At 46.7% G+C, this 17,342-nt stretch overlaps 1 protein-coding gene across 2 annotated transcripts in view; it reads left to right on the top strand.

Annotated features, from left to right (window-relative positions):
- GATA3 (GATA binding protein 3) overlaps window positions 1–16,685 on the top strand; it is a 20,615-nt gene extending 3,930 nt beyond the window's left edge. The window contains exons 3-6 of one of the 2 annotated variants that reach the window (XM_088165955.1): window positions 236–772; window positions 3,702–3,844; window positions 9,214–9,339; window positions 14,906–16,685. In XM_088165955.1, the coding sequence (XP_088022081.1) occupies window positions 236–772; window positions 3,702–3,844; window positions 9,214–9,339; window positions 14,906–15,190 (1,091 nt within the window). In that variant the 3' untranslated portion in view covers window positions 15,191–16,685. Of the gene's footprint in view, window positions 1–235; window positions 773–3,698; window positions 3,845–9,213; window positions 9,340–14,905 lie in introns of both variants that reach the window. The other variant, XM_088165954.1, reaches the window with a different exon arrangement.
- The last annotated feature ends 657 nt before the right edge of the window (window positions 16,686–17,342 follow it).

The raw sequence follows: 17,342 nt of genomic DNA, 5'->3' as shown, positions 1-17,342 counted from the left end.
CGTTCCTCAACAGGACCGAACCTGCCACCCGTGATCTTATAGCTTTTAAAATTTAATTTTAAAAAAGGAACGGAGTTTCTCATCATATGTAATTTTCCTTGCTTCCACCGCATGCTAAGCTCTTTGGGAAGGACAAGGGGTGGTGGTGGGGGAAGCACGTCCCGGGACCCCCACGGGGGCTTTGCAGGGTGGCAGAGGGATGTGACCGACGTGTCTCCGTGTTTTCTCCGAGCAGGGAGCCAGGTGTGCCGCCCTCCGCTGCTGCACGGCTCGCTGCCCTGGCTGGACGGGAGCAAGGCGCTGAGCAGCCATCACAGCGCTTCCCCCTGGAACCTCAGCCCCTTCTCCAAGACATCCATCCACCACAGCTCACCGGGACCCCTTTCCGTCTACCCACCCGCCTCCTCTTCCACTTTATCCGCCGGCCACTCCAGCCCGCACCTTTTCACCTTCCCGCCGACCCCTCCTAAAGATGTGTCCCCGGATCCGTCCATCTCCACCCCCGGCTCCACCGGCTCCACCAGGCAGGACGAGAAGGAATGCATCAAATACCAGGTGTCCCTGGCCGATACCATGAAGCTGGAGTCCTCTCACTCTCGGAGCAGCATGGCCTCTTTAGGAGGAGCCACCTCCTCCGCTCATCACCCCATCACTACCTACCCACCGTATGTCCCAGAATATGGCTCTGGACTTTTTCCCCCCAGTAGCCTCTTAGGAGGATCGCCAACCGGGTTTGGGTGTAAATCGCGACCAAAAGCACGGTCAAGCACAGGTAGGGCTTTTGGCTTCTTCATCCCCGTTGCTCGGGAGAGGAAGCTGTGGGGGGGGAAAAGTGGGGGGCAAAGGGATGGGGCTGACCCCTGGCTCCCCGCTGCACGCACAGACATGTGCTCAAGCATCCGTGTGATGAGCAGCAGGGGCTGAAGAGCCCTCGTGGGCTGACACACGACACTTCACCTTCCCCACAGGATGCTCTGTTAGGTTTACAACCAAATTCCCCCTTGTCCAACCCTGGCTGGGGATAGAACCAGGCCCAGGAACCCAAACCACCCACCCGGTGCCGCGGGGCTCCAGTCCCGGGGGCGACCCGGCCCCTCCAGCGCCCACGGTGCGCTCAGCTGCGGCGCCCGGGGAGGAAGCGAAACCGAGGGAACCGCAGCATTAGTGATCTCCCTGTATTTTAATAATGGTGCTAAATCCCGGCCAACTTCCCCCGCCCGCCCTCCGCCTCGCTCTTCCCAGGGCCTCTTCCCATGCGGCGCCCGGAGATGCGGGGAGGGTTTTCCCCGGGGCAGTGAGGAGAGTTCGCCCACGCAGCCCCCAGCCCTAGCTAGCTCCGTGCCAGGGGCTTTGGATCACCCACAATGAAAGTCCCCAAAAGTGTCCCCTGGCCGCCTGTCCCGGGAGGACCTGGAGCTCTGTTCCGGCTCTGTGCGCACCCCGCGGGATGGGGTGCGAGGGCTGCGCGGCTCCGGCTCCCGGCTGAACACACCGGGCTTGGACGTTTGTGTGCACGGAGGGGTGGGAGCGAGCCGAGGGGAGTGTGTTTGTGTGCAGAGGAAAGGGCGATTAGTCAAAACTCTTTTTCCCCCTTTTATTTTTTTTTTTCTCTCTCTCTATTTTGTTTTTCCGAGGAGGCTGCTGCGGGGTTGCCTGGCATGAATGAGATCAGTTTTCAGGGTTTTTCCAGGGTGACATTTACTCTGTCTGTCTGAGCAGGGACTGTCTCTATTTAGCTGATATGTTTGAGCTAATCCAATTATTTTCAGACTGCTGCACGCGACAGTTGCATTGTTTATCCAGCGCCAGGAACTTTAATAGAGTCCGGATGCGGTTAGAGTGACAAAAAAACCCAGACCTGTATGTTTTGTACATGAAAGCAGGAGAGAGAGAGAGATGGGGTGAAACAAAAGAGAGGGACAGAGACTCAACCAGCCCGGGAGCGGCTGCCCCGTTTAACCGGAGTGGAACAAAACGACCTGGTATTAACGGGACCGGCTCCCCGCCTGGCCCCAGTACGGACCGGGTGCTAAGTCCGGGGTAGGGACCGGTTTATTGTCGCCCCGGGCTGTGCTGAGCATCCCCCGGCCGCCCCGGCGCCCGCCGAGCCGCAGCTCCCGCCGGGGCACCCACCGGGGCTGCGCGGTATTTTCAAACCGTCTCGGCCCCCCCCCCTCCACCCTCCCCTCTTGTTTTCCTTTTGCCACTTGCTGTTACTTTACCTTCGAGAAAGACATCTGCGGTTCGTGATAAACCAACCCCAGCAGTAACACCTATTTTTTTTTTCTTTCTCTCTTTTTTTTCCCCTTTAAAAGTTGGTTTTTTAGCAAGCTAGGAGCTCTCAGACAGAGAGAGTTAGAGCTGGAGAAAAAGGAGGAAGGGGGTGATTTTGCAGGATAAAAGAGGGAGAAAGGGCTGCAAATATATTTTTTGTTGTTGTTGTAGTTGTTGGGGGGGTGTGAGAGGAGAGGGGTTCAGTGCAAAGGCTCTGGAAAAACGGTTGCTGTTTGTGGTTAGGGCACGGATGCCTCTTGCTCGAAGGCAGCACAGGCTGGGGCAGCGGGGAGCCGTCTCTGTGCTGAGCTGGCTCTGCTCTGCTCTGCCCGGCTGAGGTCTGCCGCTGCTCTCAGGTGGGCCACGACTGACGTTAGGTACAAAAAAACTTCCCCCAGTAAACCAAAGATGCAACGTAAAATCCCTCAACCCTCTGAAAGTAGCTGAGAAGCAGGGGCTTCACCCTCCAGTTCCCTCCTCCGAGATGGGAACTGGTGAGCTGGAGGAGATCTCCCCCTGCAATAGCCAGGGAGGGGATAAAGAGGTGCCCAAAAAGAAGAAGAATGAGGGAAAGAACTTATGAGGCAGGCTTGGGCTGTTTGCTATCCCTGATAGCCAGGATGGACCATAAGGCTGCAGATGTGGTGGTGAAACCACAGGGGTTTCTGAAAGTTTTGGGTGTGGATGCTTAATTTCAAATTAGTCAATTGCAGATATTGTTGGAGTTATTATGTATTGGCTGGAGCTGGGGAGATGTTTTGGGGGTTATCTGTGATTATTTTGGGGGTCCTTGATGTTGTTTGACCTGAGGCCAGAGGAACAGACCTCCAGGCAGATGAACGCCCCTGGGAGCTGGAAGAGTGCTCAAGGAGTGATACTGGGGTCCTCATACACATCAGAAAGGCGTTCATGGAGTTAAACTCTGTATCCATTATTTTGGGTGTAGAGGGCTGGAGGCTTCTTGCAAAGCCTGCCAAGGTTTTTCTGGTGCCTGTGGAAACACGAGGTCTCCAGAGTTGTAGAAGCCCTTAATCCAAAGGTGAGGGGAAATTGTCAGCTCTCCCCACTCCTCCAAAGGAGGGACCTGTAGGAGGAGTGAGAGCTTCTCCGGGGAGCCCCTTGAACCACGATGGCATTCGGGTTGTCATTGTCACCATCCTTCTCCCCTGCTGCTGGGACACAGGCCTGCTGCTGCCTGTGGAGCGGTGCTGGGGAGGGGAACAGGATCAGACCCCACCAGGGACATCGTTCAGTCATGGCTTTGGACCCTTGCTTGGAGATCCTGAGCTTGGGGGGCACTGGCAGGGTCTGGCATGGCTGGGTCTCTGCGGAGATTGTGGGTTTTTTTTGGGGAGGGGGGGGCTTTCCCCAACCTCTTTTATCTCTGCTTTCCCTAAGTGAACCATGTGCTCTCTTGTTTCCAGAAGGCAGGGAGTGTGTAAATTGTGGGGCTACCTCAACCCCTCTGTGGAGAAGAGACGGCACTGGGCACTATTTGTGTAACGCCTGTGGACTCTACCACAAAATGAACGGGCAGAACCGGCCCCTGATCAAACCCAAGAGAAGACTGGTGAGTCTCCTTCTATTTTATTCTTTCTTCTCCTTCTTCTGCAACTTTGGCTTCCTATCTGCAGCTCAGGATGGACAGGGAACCTCAGCCAGCTCCTGCTGGTCCCACTGCATCAGCGGGCTGGGAGGGAGGGATGCTTGGAGGAATGGTCCCAGCTGCTGTGGGCCTCAGTTGTCTGGTCCACTTGAAAACTGCAAAACAGGTTTAAAAATCAAGATCCGGGGCTTCTTTCAAACCAGAACTGAGCTTTCAACTCCACACGGTGCTTCTGGATGGTGACCCGAGGACAGTGACGCTTTCCAGGGCTTAAAGGCAGGATAATAATTTCCTAGTGACCAAAGAGATTATCAGGAATTCAGGATTTCTCCTGGGCTATCCAGACTTCTGCCCTCCCCTTCTTAATGTGTCTCTATCCCCCTTGGCTGGTGGTGTCATGGAGAAGGGACCCAAACTGGATGCTGGGTGTCACTGAGGTGTCAGACAGACCTCGGTCCTGCAAAGAGCTGGAACCATCAGGTCCTGGTGCCACTGGTACCTGGTGTGTCCATCTGGGTCTCAAATCGTGTCACAGGGACACAAGGCAGAGGATGGTGCGTGTGCAAAGCCAAGCCTGTGCCCAGGCTACAAGAGGAAGATGAAATGCGTGGGTAAATGTTTGAAATAATAGTTACAAGACTGGTGACTGTTCTAAGCACAGGCAATACATTACAGCATCCCCAGCGATCTGTTCATGCATTTCCCTCGAAGCCACAAAAAGGTCTGGAAGCTGTGGGCATGGCTAATAAATGTGTTAAAGTGTATTTGGCAAATAATCAGACAGACCACAAGGGATAAAAATATATCAAGTGGGGGAAAAAAAATTATAGTCCCTGCTTGGGAAGTTATTGAATGTTTCGAATCGAGGCACATTTAGTTTTGTCAGGATTAAAGACGTGGAAGAGCTCCTGGGGGTGCTCAAAATGTGGAGGAAAAGTGACTCTCGTCTCTCTGTGGGATTTCTGAGCTGATGGATGGATCTGGCCAGTGTGGTGAGGCTTGTGCCCAGCATGGCCAGACCCCGCAGGCAGGACAGGGCTGGTTCATTCGTGTTCCCCTTGAAGGTGCTCACAGCTCTTAGCTCGGGATCAGCTTCTTCACCTGTGAAACACCCAAAAATTGTACCAGCTTTATTCCCTCTGGCTCTGGGAAGCATTTGCAGGGTACATTCCCAAGAAGGGCTACGCTGTGAGGGGCATCAGCAATAACTTTGTCTGGCCATGAGAATTTTGGGGAAGATGTGGGTTTGCTCCTCTACCCCGCCAAACTTCCTGCGTGTGAAACCTCTCCGTGCCCTCCTATACGGGCTTTTCCCATATAGGAAAATATTTGTCTCTCTCATCTTTCATAGCCTTGTTAGAAAAAAGGAAAAGCTTTCTAGGGAGGGAAGTACAGGCTGGAATTTTGATTTTTTTTGGGCAGCTCTCTTGTTCTCTTCTCCTCCTCCCCCCGTCCCTTCTGTCTTAAACACACAGCCCTCGTTTTCTTTATTTTTTTTTCCTCGTTCTCTCTTTATGTGTAAAGTTAACTTCCTAGGAAAAAGCTGCCGGATATCTGAGCCCTGGAGATAACTCCTAAACAACAGCTCCGTTTCCCCAGTCCAAACACACAGGAGCTTGAGCATATCCAAACAAGCAGAGGGGGAGGCAGAATAGGAAAGCTGGAAAGAGGGGGAGAGCTTTCAAAAAGTGTCTGATGGAACCACGAAAGAATGTCCCGAGTCACCCTGAGCCCGGCACATGTAAAATGAACTATATAAATAAATACATAGTAAAAGGTCGTTCTTGGGAAAAAAAAAAAAAAAAGAAAAGAGGAAGAAAAAAAGAAGTAAAGAGAGACCCTGTCTTGCATTATCGCTTCAATCTTTGGGCATTTTAGTTAAAGTCACAAAAAGTTCCCCTTCTTTAAAAGCGGCCTTTGCTAAATGTGAAATTTGATTTTTCTACTTCCCCCGCTGCCACCCCCTCCCCCCAGCACTGCCTGGGAAAAACAAAAAGAAAGAGAAACATCCTTAATGCTGTTTGCACCTCTATGTATTTCCCTTGCTAACCTCTGGAAAAGAAAAAAATTGTCAGAAGGCACCAGAGCTGGGCCTGCATTTTCATTTTCTGTGCCTGGATGTGGACGTGTGTGTGTGGCTGTGGCTTGACTGGATCTCTCCTGCTGTGAAGGCAGGCAGGCTGGGCAAGGCTGCGGATGGAGGCTCAGGGTGGGGATCCAGCTCCTTCCCTCTGCCACAAGTTTCCTGCATAACCTTGGGCTGGTTTCGTAGGCTCTGATCACAGCTGCACTGAAACTAATGATAGGATTTGATGGGTGGGAGAGAGGAGGCAAAAAAATTCTTGGATGCTGAGAACCCAGCCCAAGCCTTGTTAAATTCAATGGGCGTCTTTTTGAGGGTGTCCTTTAGGTGACAGGGGCGAAATCCTGCCGGCCTCAGGAGCTCAGACAGCTCTGCTTCATCTCGAGGGGGAAGGCGGAAGACCTGGGGGATCCAGAACAGGCAGGTGGTACCATACTATCACTGCCTAAAAAGTCAGCCCTCCTGGAGGCCATTCCTATCTCTGTCACAGGCAGTGGCAGCCCCATCACTGTTGAGATAAAACCTTCCTTTAGTTTTTCTCCCATTCCCTGCCCATGCAGATAAAGAGTTCTCCGTTTCCATGTGAAGCCAAGCTGGTTTTGGAAGGATTATAGCCAATTTCTCAGCAGGCCAACGCACATGCAATCTTATTTTAGGAAAATGATGCTTGGAGCTTTGTGGGTAAATGCAGACACTGAAAATGCCTCTTAATTAAGCATCTTTATTAGTACTTGGTTCCTCCAACCTCCTCAATTTCACCTTCTCATCACTGCTAGCACTTCTGCAGTTGTTCCTTTGCTCACTGGCAGCTGTGCCATGGGCTTTGGTCCTATAGATGATATGGGGCAGCTAATTAGTCATCCCATTACTGACATGGCCAGGCCCAGAGTCGGTGATTAGCGTCAGTGGATGCCATTGCTGGGAGCTTTACAATAGCGTTATTATTCATTGTTTCCTGCCCACTGCCGTGTCTCCGGTAGAAGTTGGTACAGCATAAAAGGTGCAGCCTGGGACCAAAAGAGATTAAAATACTCAGCTAATGATGCTGAATTTTTTGCAAGTGAAACACAGTAGTTGGAAATGGTTTTAGAGAAGACAGTAGATGTTATGATTTATTTGCTTATTTAATGTCAGAGTTTGTTTGAAGGCAGCGAGGTGGTGACCAGGCGTGTCTTTTGAACGCGCTTGCTGCAAGAGAAATTACGGTGAGCGCTGTGTAGAAACCCCAAATATCTTCAAAGGGAATGTTTCCCCTGTGTGGGCTGAGTCAAATATCACTGGTTTTTAGAAATTTCCTTAGGCTTGATTTTTGGGTCTGATAAGGGGAAAGCTGCCACCAAGAGACTCAATCCAGCCTTGTGCCCCTCCGAGCCATGCGTGCCGAGTGTCAGGAATTGGGGGACAGAGAGCTTCAGACTCTTCTCCAGCTCTTTAGTGAGAACCTGGCTTTGCAAGCTGTGGTCTCCATGCTATATTTGGAACAAATTTGTTATTTCATTATCCTGGTGGCTTTGAAGGGAACCTAGTTTGGGTCCACAGCGTGGTCAGGAGATGTGCGTGCATCTGTTCGGGGCTCTGCTCTTCATGGTGGGATGCTTCATCTTTTCTGCTGGCCCTGGGATTTTTTCAAGTCCCGTGTGCTGTCCCTAGCTCCTGCTTGTCATCAGCACACAGAAGTCAGCTAAAGGCCTCCTTGGGACTGGCTTGGTTTGGAGTGGTTTGTGGTCAGGCAAAATGGAACTGTCCCTACAGGCAGCCTGAGAGAGCCACTTGCTGTCAGATCAGCCACTCTGTGATGCTTCCTAGTGCTCATGGGCATTGTCTTATTTATTTTTTAGACAGCCGTTTTTGTCTAATTAAAAGGAAAAAAATCCTCTATCTAAAGCAAAACCAACTCGTCCTCTCTCCACCTACGCCACATTCAATTATGATTAAAATTGCAACATGACCTAACAAGAGTTGGTATTAACGCTAAGACTGTGCCAGTGTCCATGTTTGCATTTTGGGTTTGTTGTACGGTATCCAAAGATGCGGTATTTTCTTTCTTTTTTTTTTTTTTAAATGTTGGATGTGCTACAGTGTGCGACTGTGTGGGGTGAGGGGTAAATTTGAAACAGTAAGAGCACAAAAGAGAGCATTAAAAGCTCAGTTCTGCAAGGTGCCAAGCATTTCTATGATCTGGCAAATCGCTTAAGCACATGTTTTAACTTTAAGCACATGAGCAGTCCCATTGAAAGCAATGCATCGGGATGAAATCAGAGCTCTGGGACCGTGTCATATTGATGAAGAAGAGATAGGATGGGGATCTAAAGGTCTTTTCTTTTTTTTTTTTTTTTTTACTAGCTGTAGGCATTTGCAAACACGCATACGCGCTCACACGGCAGTCTGAAAACTCCTGTTCTTCCTTCAGTGGCAGAAGGACAATTTGTTTGCTAAAGTTACAGTTTTTAAATGATAAGTACGAATTTATGCATGTGAAAGAGGAGCAACTTTACTAAATTTGACTTTGCTAAGTCATTATCACAGCTAACAAAAAAAGCTTCTGTATACACTTTGCCACGTAGATTTTTTTCCTTGTTCCTACCCCTTTATGAAATGGTAAATTCTTCTTTCAGGCTTGTTACCAATCCTTAAATAAACATGAAGGTTTGGGCTGAGAAAAGGGTGTAATTAAAAAGTTGGGATTCTAGCTCTTTGCCACAGTGTTATTTCCGATCTGGAGCCTGTCTCCTTTGAAGCTGAGCTGAGTTTACGGGACCGGGCTGCGCTTGCGGTCGGGCCCGGCGAGCGCTGCCCACCCAGCTCTCACCCGAGCCCGAGTGACTCACGCCCTTGACTCCAGCAACTGCCAGTTCAGGCCCTGACTGCAGAATTAGACCCCTGGGGGGTCTGGGAGAATTAAGATGGAAAGACATGTTGGCATTTAAATAACATTTTCCCCTCTGGAATGGGTTGTGCCAGCGCTGCTAATTTTGATGAGTTCTATCAGAGGTTTAGCACTCACTTTTAGGATGCCCTTTGGCACCTGATTCAGTTCACATATAATTTGGGATTAAAGTACCTTGGGGATTTTTTTTCACAATTATTATTTGTTCTCACAAGTCAGTTTCTGGAGGCCTCTGCTGATGCGCGTCAGTCTTGCAGGGTTGATGTTTTCTTTCTCAGAAATTTTGCTGATTGCATTTTTTTTTTTTTTTTTTTTTAACCTGGGTGTTTTTCCCTTCTTCTTCTCTTTCCCTCCTTCCCGCAGTCTGCAGCCAGGAGGGCGGGCACGTCCTGTGCAAACTGTCAGACCACCACTACCACCCTGTGGAGGAGAAATGCCAACGGCGATCCCGTCTGTAATGCCTGTGGGCTCTACTACAAGCTGCACAATGTAAGTGTGACTGTAATACTCAATAATGGGGCCTCAGCTTCGGTGTTCAATGATCCAAACTCTTCCTTAACTTGAGGATTTCCAGTCTTGGGTGGTGCCGAGACCTCTGTTATCCCTTTGGGGACTTTGGGGTTTGGAGCGATGAGTCGTCAGCCTTTCAAATGTAGCCTGTCCAATTTGGGGAGATATAAAACATGGTTGTCCATGGGTAATGTCAGAGCTTTCCATGCCTGAGCCAAGAAAGGAGGGGTGGGTCAACACAGAGAGACATTATCTGCTGCTGATTGGGCTCAGAGAGTTGGAAAAGACAACACACTGTCCTGCAAGCTGATACCCCTCCTATGTGTAGCCTGGTTCCTCCAGCAAATACAAACTCTGGAAAAAAAGAAATATGTGCCAGACTCTATTTAGATCATTCTTGGGTTTGTGGCTGCCTTTGTCCTGTCCCCAAAGATGATTTATTTAGGCTCTGTGTTTGTGCTGGTTGATGCAAACGAGTCCCAGACCAAAAAAGGACTTGATTTAGTTAGTGGGTTGCAGAGTCTGCTCAACCTGTGATGTGAATTTTAGAGCATCTGTCATGGAAGGGAAGGAGAAATGAAATGAAATGGCTGGCAGATTTAATCTAATATCTCCATGCAAAGCCAGCTTGCAAGAACCGGGGATATGTGCCCCAGGGAAAGAGCTAAAGGGACCTGAAAAGTCTTCCACTGAATAATACTGCTAATAAAGGAGACTTAAGGCTGCTCCTGCTCCTCTCATTCCACATGTGGCATTAGAATAATTATTATGTCAAAAGAAGGAAAAGACTTGCAATTTCTCTGCTTTGATATATTTTTTTTCCCACTAGTAGTTGATTGCTTTGTGTTTGGTTTGGAAATCTGGGGCTGTGTTTTGCCCTTATGTGCACCCATGCAAACACATCAAAGACATATCAGGTTTCATGGGGCATCCAACCCTTGTGGTATCTCAGTCCCTTCCATTTGTTATTTCAAACTGTTTGGTTTCTTAGGATGAGTAAACAAGTTTGGATTAAGTAGAAAAAAAACCCCAACAAACATCCAGGCTAATTTTTCACCTGTTTCATGGGAGGCATCTCTCTTGGAAAAAAGGAAAACGTGTTTACCCTTTAGTGGGCAGGTGTCTCAGCACGCTTGGAGTCTCATGTAGCAACTAAAGCTTGGCATCAAACTCTCAGTGTGATCACTGCAAACAAACGGGTTGGGCCCTGAGTGAAAACTCTCAGAATATCACAAGAAAATATTCTCTTTGCTATTTCCTTGGCAAGAAGGGAGCAAGGCCAGCCAGCTTCACTGAGGGGGGAATCTATGCTTGTGCTGTTTCCATTTTGGCCTTGTAACCACTGGTGGTAGGACTTAAATTGTGTAGTTTGGGACCCCTCTAAGGAGCTGCTCCCCCTGTAGCCATCAAAGCCCTTTGTAAAAAACAGGCTCTTCTCAGTTGGTGATGGTGGATGCCTGTGTTTCAATGGGATGGCTTCTACCCTTGAAGAGAGTGTAGTTTCTCCCCATAACTGCAAAAGATGGCAGGATGATGAGCTGTGATGTCTCCACTTCCATTGTAGTCATCTGACTGGAGAAATCTCCTCCTGAGGTGTTTAGAATGGTGTCTGAGTGCTGAGGTTCTCCAGAAACGTGCCTGCAAGAGAACATCCTTTTCTTTTTTGCACTAACACTGCAAACCTAGTTGGCCTGAATTGACCTCTAGATCCACTGTTTAGGGAAATGCCGATCCAGCTGTGAAATTTGTGACATGGGGCAGGCCTTGAGCACATTGGAACCATTTTCATATTCATTAAAAACACCAACAGCTGCTTAAAAGCTCAGCACAGCTACTTTCCAAAGTCAAGTAGTATCTTGCCTTATGAGCAACGCCATTAGTGGATCCTGCTTAAATGAAACCCCCAGAGGACTGAGCTCCTGTGTGCAGCAAAATAACCAGGCAAAGATACTAAAATCCAGATATGAGTGGGTAGATCCTTTTTTGTTTTTTAATTTTCTTAAAGTATTTACTAAAGTATTCAGTATTTACTAAAGTATTTACTAAAGTATTTAGTTATGACTGTGGCAAGAAGTGTGGTCCTGCTCCCTGTGTGTATATTATCTCCTGATTTCCAGCAGGGGAGGGGTCAGAAATAGAGAGGCTGATTGTAGCACGTCCTGCACAAGCAGCTGTCAGCATAGATGTTGTCCCAGTGCCAGTGGAAGGTCTTTGGATGCTTGGAAGTTGACTTAACCCTGTTTCAGGCTAGGCTGTAACAAATTCCTGTCTGCTGTTTTATCCAACCCCCCTCCCCATTTTTTCTTTTCTTTGGGTTTAATGAAATTTTCTGGGACCTTAACGTCATTTGGATATTTTAATGGATTGATCTGATGTTGAAACTTACCCTGATTTTATGTCCACACCGAGAACGATTCCAGTGAAAAGGCTAATTTTTTTCCATGGTGTTAATTTTTTCATGGAGCTATATCAGTTTGTTTTACTGTTGATTCCCACAGCTTAAGCAAACCCATTTGTCAGTAGGATATAAGCAATAATCATAATAGTCTTGGGGTGCATTTAGTGAAGCTGTTGGCATTCCTCCCACTGACTTCAACAAGAGCCGTCTCCATTAACACCAGTATTAACAATGACTAATATTTCACATTGATACGGTGCCTTTCATCCCATGGCATCCCAGAGTGCTTTCTAAGATACAGCCAGCCTGGAAGATTAACCCAACATTATAATGACTATGTCTGAAGGATAAATCCACTTCAGTGACAGGACCTTATTGAGGTCAATGGCAAAATCCCATTGTCTTCAGTCAGAGCAAGATCAGACCTATAATGGTTAAGACTATCCCCTGGATTTGATCTGTTGAATATGAGGTTCTCATCCTTGTTATTTTAGTTCTTAGAAGTGGGATGAGCCTTTGCACACTTCAGGGATGGGTGGGAGTGTACCTTGCTGGAGGTACACAGCAGGCTGACCTGGGCCCATAGAAGTGAGGGATTTGCCATTATTTTTGGTAAAATTAATCAGAAAAGACCCCTTTCACAATACCCTAAAGCAGGCCTATGTGTCCCAAGAGCAGAGCAGTCAGTATTTTGCATATGATAAAACAAAGAGCATAATTCCTGCCCATAATTAATTGGCTCCATCTGAAATTAATGAATTTCATGTACATGCGTTGGGCTGGTTTAATTTTAATTTAGCATGTGTTTGTCATTTTTATCAGAATTAATTTTCACGGAGAAGGTCTTCCCTCCGGGTCTTTCATTTCTCTACCCCAGAAACAGAGATGGGTCCTTGGCTTTGATGTTTTGGGGACCACTTTAACCCTGCTGTGACTGTTCTTTGAAGTCACTGGAAAAAATTTTCAGCTTTCTGCTTTGACTGTGCTGATTCCTGACATTTATCTGAGTCCTCATCTCTTTCGCTCTTGGGTTAGTTACCCAAGAGTGTGAGACCATTCACACTGGGATGATGTGGCCAGCCCACAGCTTGGATGGCAGCTCTGACCCCAGCTGTGGGGCTGGCCATGGCTTTGTCACCATCCTGACACAGAGCTAGTGTTCCCATCCTCGAGTTTCACATCAAATCATAGCCTGGGCTATCCTGTTCTTAGAGTGAAGCAGAAGAGAATATTGCTCTGGGGAAGTGTTCACATGCCACCAAGCAAGGGCTTGTTCCAAGACCCAGCACAGCCTCAGTCCCACCACTAGGCTTATGTCACTTTGCCACAACCAGCTGCCAAGCTTGAAACTTTGCTGCTTCAACTGGAAATTGGTTCTGCCTGCCCCTGAACCTTTGTGTCATGATATAGATTTGAAGCTGGTGGGGCTGGGGCTGTGTGTGCCTCCCCAAATCTGAGCTGGATTCATCAGGGATTGACACTTCCTGGCCTCCTCTAGTGTTGCTGCCTGGTGGGGCTCCCTTGGGACTTCTTCCTGGCTTTGAACCTGGACAACACATCCCTGTTAAAAACTTGAAACCGCCCAGGCAAAGCTTCCCAATCCCAGTCATAGTCATTTATCTGGAGCAAAGGGCTGTCCTTGTGTGTGACAGAAAGCCAGGGAAGCTGGTTATGTTTTGTTTGGAACCCACAACATATTAAATTTTGCTTGTTGCTGCCACAGGGCTGTTGTTGGGCTGATTCCTTCCTACCTTTAGCTGTTGGCAAGCAGGGCTGCTCTCTCTAGCTCCCTTTATTCAGACACAGAGGAATCAGTCTTTAATTCACCCATTTTTAGGTGAAGTGAAGGCTCTTGTCACGGCTAAAAAGAGCCTGGGGTCACAAATTCAGGCTGGAATGACAAACTCTGGGATGCCTAAACCACAGATGAGCCTGGTCCTTCCTCTCCCCATAATTCCATCTTTGCATGTAACAGGGAGCTGTTTTATCCTGGCCTCTCTGGGGAGAGAAATCCAGTAATGATTCCCACGCTCTGAAAAGGGATCAAAAAGGGGCTGAGGAGCAACAAGTGAAACTGCTGTGATCTGGAAGAAGGGAGTGCTCTGTTCCTTGTGTTGATTTAAGGTCTGATGGACAAAGAGTTGCTCAGGACCCTTGCAGGGACATCTTTTCATTATCCACAGTAGATCCTGGTGGACAGTAGATCCATTTTTTCTCCTTTTTGTAGAATGTCCATCAGCACCATCAGGTGCTCACATTTATTACAAAAAATGATTCAGCCTCAGGGTGATTTGCTGCCTCCTGCTATAAGTGAAATCCTGCAGAGGAGCCAGAGCAAGAATTATAAGAGTTTCTTACAGGATGTCAAACAGATTTTTTGCTACCATTTCCTAACCCTGATAGATGCATGGATGATCATTTCTGCTGCATAATTTCAGGAGGAGAATTTAATGTTTATTTTCTCCACAGCTACGTTTGTATGCATGTAGAAAATGCTTTGCTGGTCAGCACAGATACCTGTTTCAGCCCTCCCTAAAAAAACTTAGAAGCTTTTAGAAATAAAATCAGATTAGCTAAAGAAAACCAGAAAGGATGATCAGAGCAAAATCTTTGGAAAGAAGAAAAATAAGGCAAATACCTGTCCCTTTTGTGAAGAGTTTCCCAGCTTCCTAATGGATCTGTGAAAGCTTGAGACCCCTCATAGCACTGAGATCCCAGCAGTTCTTGCTGCTAATGGTTTTAGATCAGACAGGAAGCCTCAGGGTGAGATGGTGTCTGTGGGGAATATTTCCAGGAGGTAATGATTGGTTTCATACCTAAACACGGTGCAATTACCTAATGTGCAGATAGTTGAAATTTTTCAGCTGCTGTGAATTATTTGGGTATGCTTTGCTCCTGTGTGGCTCTGCCAGCAATTTTCTGTCATCTTGTCTTCAGAAATTTTAACCAAGCTTGGGATTTCCTGGAGGGATCTGGATTTTGGGATGGAAATGGAGAGGTTGGGTAGCCATGGCACATGATGTGTGCAGGGGAGGAAGGGGACTGTGACCAGCTGGTCCTGCAGGGCTGGGGCATGGGGTACATGGATCCCATGGTGATTTGGGGAGAAGGGATGGAAGCACAAAAAAATAATTGATTTTTGTTTAGATTAACAGACCCCTGACTATGAAGAAAGAAGGAATTCAGACCAGAAACCGAAAGATGTCTAGCAAATCCAAAAAGTGCAAAAAGGTCCATGACAACCTTGAAGACTTTCCCAAGAGCAGCTCCTTTAACCCCGCCGCCCTCTCCAGACACATGTCCTCCATCAGCCACATTTCACCTTTCAGTCACTCCAGCCACATGCTGACCACACCGACACCGATGCATCCTCCATCCAGCCTCTCCTTCGGACCTCACCACCCTTCCAGTATGGTCACTGCCATGGGTTAGCAAGAGAACTCCCCTGCTGAATGCTTACGGTCTCAAAATGAGATTTACTTTATATACTACTTGCATTTTTGCAGGCGTGTGGTTATGGGTCTGACGTCCCGAATCAAATGGGAGGGGGAAAAAAAATAAGAATTTAAAAAAAATTAAAAAAAAAAAGTTATTTGAAGGCGTAAGAGAGAGAGAGAAAAAAAATTAAAAATGCAGAAAAAAACTACAAAAAGCACAAAAAAGAAAAAAAAAAGAAAAAAAGAGAAAAAAGTAAAAAAAAAGTTTTAAAAAAGTGATGTTTGCCACTTTTTAAAGGAACTCACTATGGCGTCTATGTATTCTTACCCACTGAATCTGGATACCATTTGTGAATAAGCCATTCAGAACTTGCATTCCCTATTGGACAGGATCTCTAGTGCTGTGAAAAAATAAAATAAAATAAAATAAAAAACGCTGAACATTGCATATAACTTATATTGTAAGAAATAATGTACATTTGAGGAAGACTTTATTGCATCTGAGGAGCTGTAAAGAAAAAGGCATGAAGGACTCCGAGAGAATTTTTTTTAAAGGAAAAGAAAAAAAAAAAAGAAGATGGGAGGACGATTTAAAAACCAGAGAAACAAACAATGCAGACCAAGAGGAAACGTGGTCTTACGAACAAATGGACCAACTGCCAGTCATGTCTTCTCCTTTTATTTTATTTTTATTTTGTTTTTGGGTTTTTTTTGTTGGTTTTTGTTTTGGTTTCTTTTTCTCTTTTCCAGGGAGGGGGAGGGGGCTGGCTAGAACGGTTTTGATGATGCATTAACTAATTAACTAACTAACTAAATAACTAAATAAATAAAACCTGTAGGGAGATCATTCATTTTGGGCCACGGGCCTTTTACATAGGAAGTACCAATGGTGTCAGGCAATCAGTGTTAACATGCGGACATTGCCAACAAGGGGGTTTCAGATAGCCATTCTCCAGGTCTATACGCATTGTGAACAAGTTCCTGTAATTGTTGTTTGTATGTATAATTCAACGCACCAAAATAAGAAAGATGTAGATTTATTTCATCCTATTATACAGACTGAATGGTTGTACAAATTTATTTACTGCTAGTGATAAGACCTGCTTTTTTTTTTTGTTTTGTTTTCATATTTTTTCCTCCTTTTTTTTTTTTGGAGAATAAACTAGATTAAATTCTGTTGACTTAACAGTGTTTTGTGCTTGGGGGTGGGAAAAGGAATATTTTTCTTTCTTTATTAATTTTTCTTAGCATTTGTTTGGATGGTATTTATTACATAGCTACCATGGGTACGGGAATGTGTGTCTCTGCGCTCATGCTGACAGCCAAAGCAATGTTTGCAGTAGCTGGATAAAAAAAAGATAAATCACAGAACAAAGGAAAAAAACCCTCAAAAATAAATGGACTGCATGTTAGTGTAACCCCACTGTCCAGTGTGTGCTCCCTGCCCCTTGAATAGCAGCCCAGCTGCTGCCCCTGCGTGTTTTGGGCTCCCAGGTGGGATGGGTCCCTTTGGGTCTCAGGCAACCATCACCAAACTGGTGTTGGGGACAATTTAGGGCTGGGATAAGTGCAAAGGTACAGCAAGGTCCTTATGATCCCAGCTGCTTTTTAAAAAAGGGAAGGTTTTGGACAGGAGCTGGAAAAGCACATTCTGCTCTGCCTTGTTGGGTACTCTGTGATAGATCAAACAAGCAACTGTTGAGATCTTGATGTGAAATCAGGATGGACCTGATCAGCCCTGGTCTTGGAGGAATGGGCAGAATCCGTTATGAAAATTTGGATTTGGTTAGAGAGGAAAATTCACAAAAATTCAAAGGCCATTAGCCAGTCCCATCCTGCAGTGCAATTTTAATTAATTAACTATTGATAACAGCAGATCTTGGCTCTTACTGTTTCATTTCTGGTAGTTTAATCCTTCTTTTAGTTTTCAGAGTGTACTCATCCAGCTTTTTTATACTATCGTAAGGGTTGGGAATTCACCTTCCAAATGAAGGGTTAAACTTCTTATCAAACCACTCCATTTGCTGGAGATTTAAGCTCAGTGTGATAAGACAGAGGTTACCGAGGCTGTGAGAAAATGCTTGAAAAATCCCAAACAAAAATACAACCCCCAAATGTAAAAAAAACCTCAACAGACGTGACCTGCA

This window comes from Sturnus vulgaris, chromosome 5 (assembly GCF_052056855.1).
Source record: "Sturnus vulgaris isolate bStuVul1 chromosome 5, bStuVul1.hap1, whole genome shotgun sequence".
Classification (NCBI taxonomy): domain Eukaryota; kingdom Metazoa; phylum Chordata; class Aves; order Passeriformes; family Sturnidae; genus Sturnus; species Sturnus vulgaris.
The sequence above is the reverse complement of the archived record's forward strand: the minus strand, read 5'-3'. Positions and strand labels throughout refer to the sequence as shown.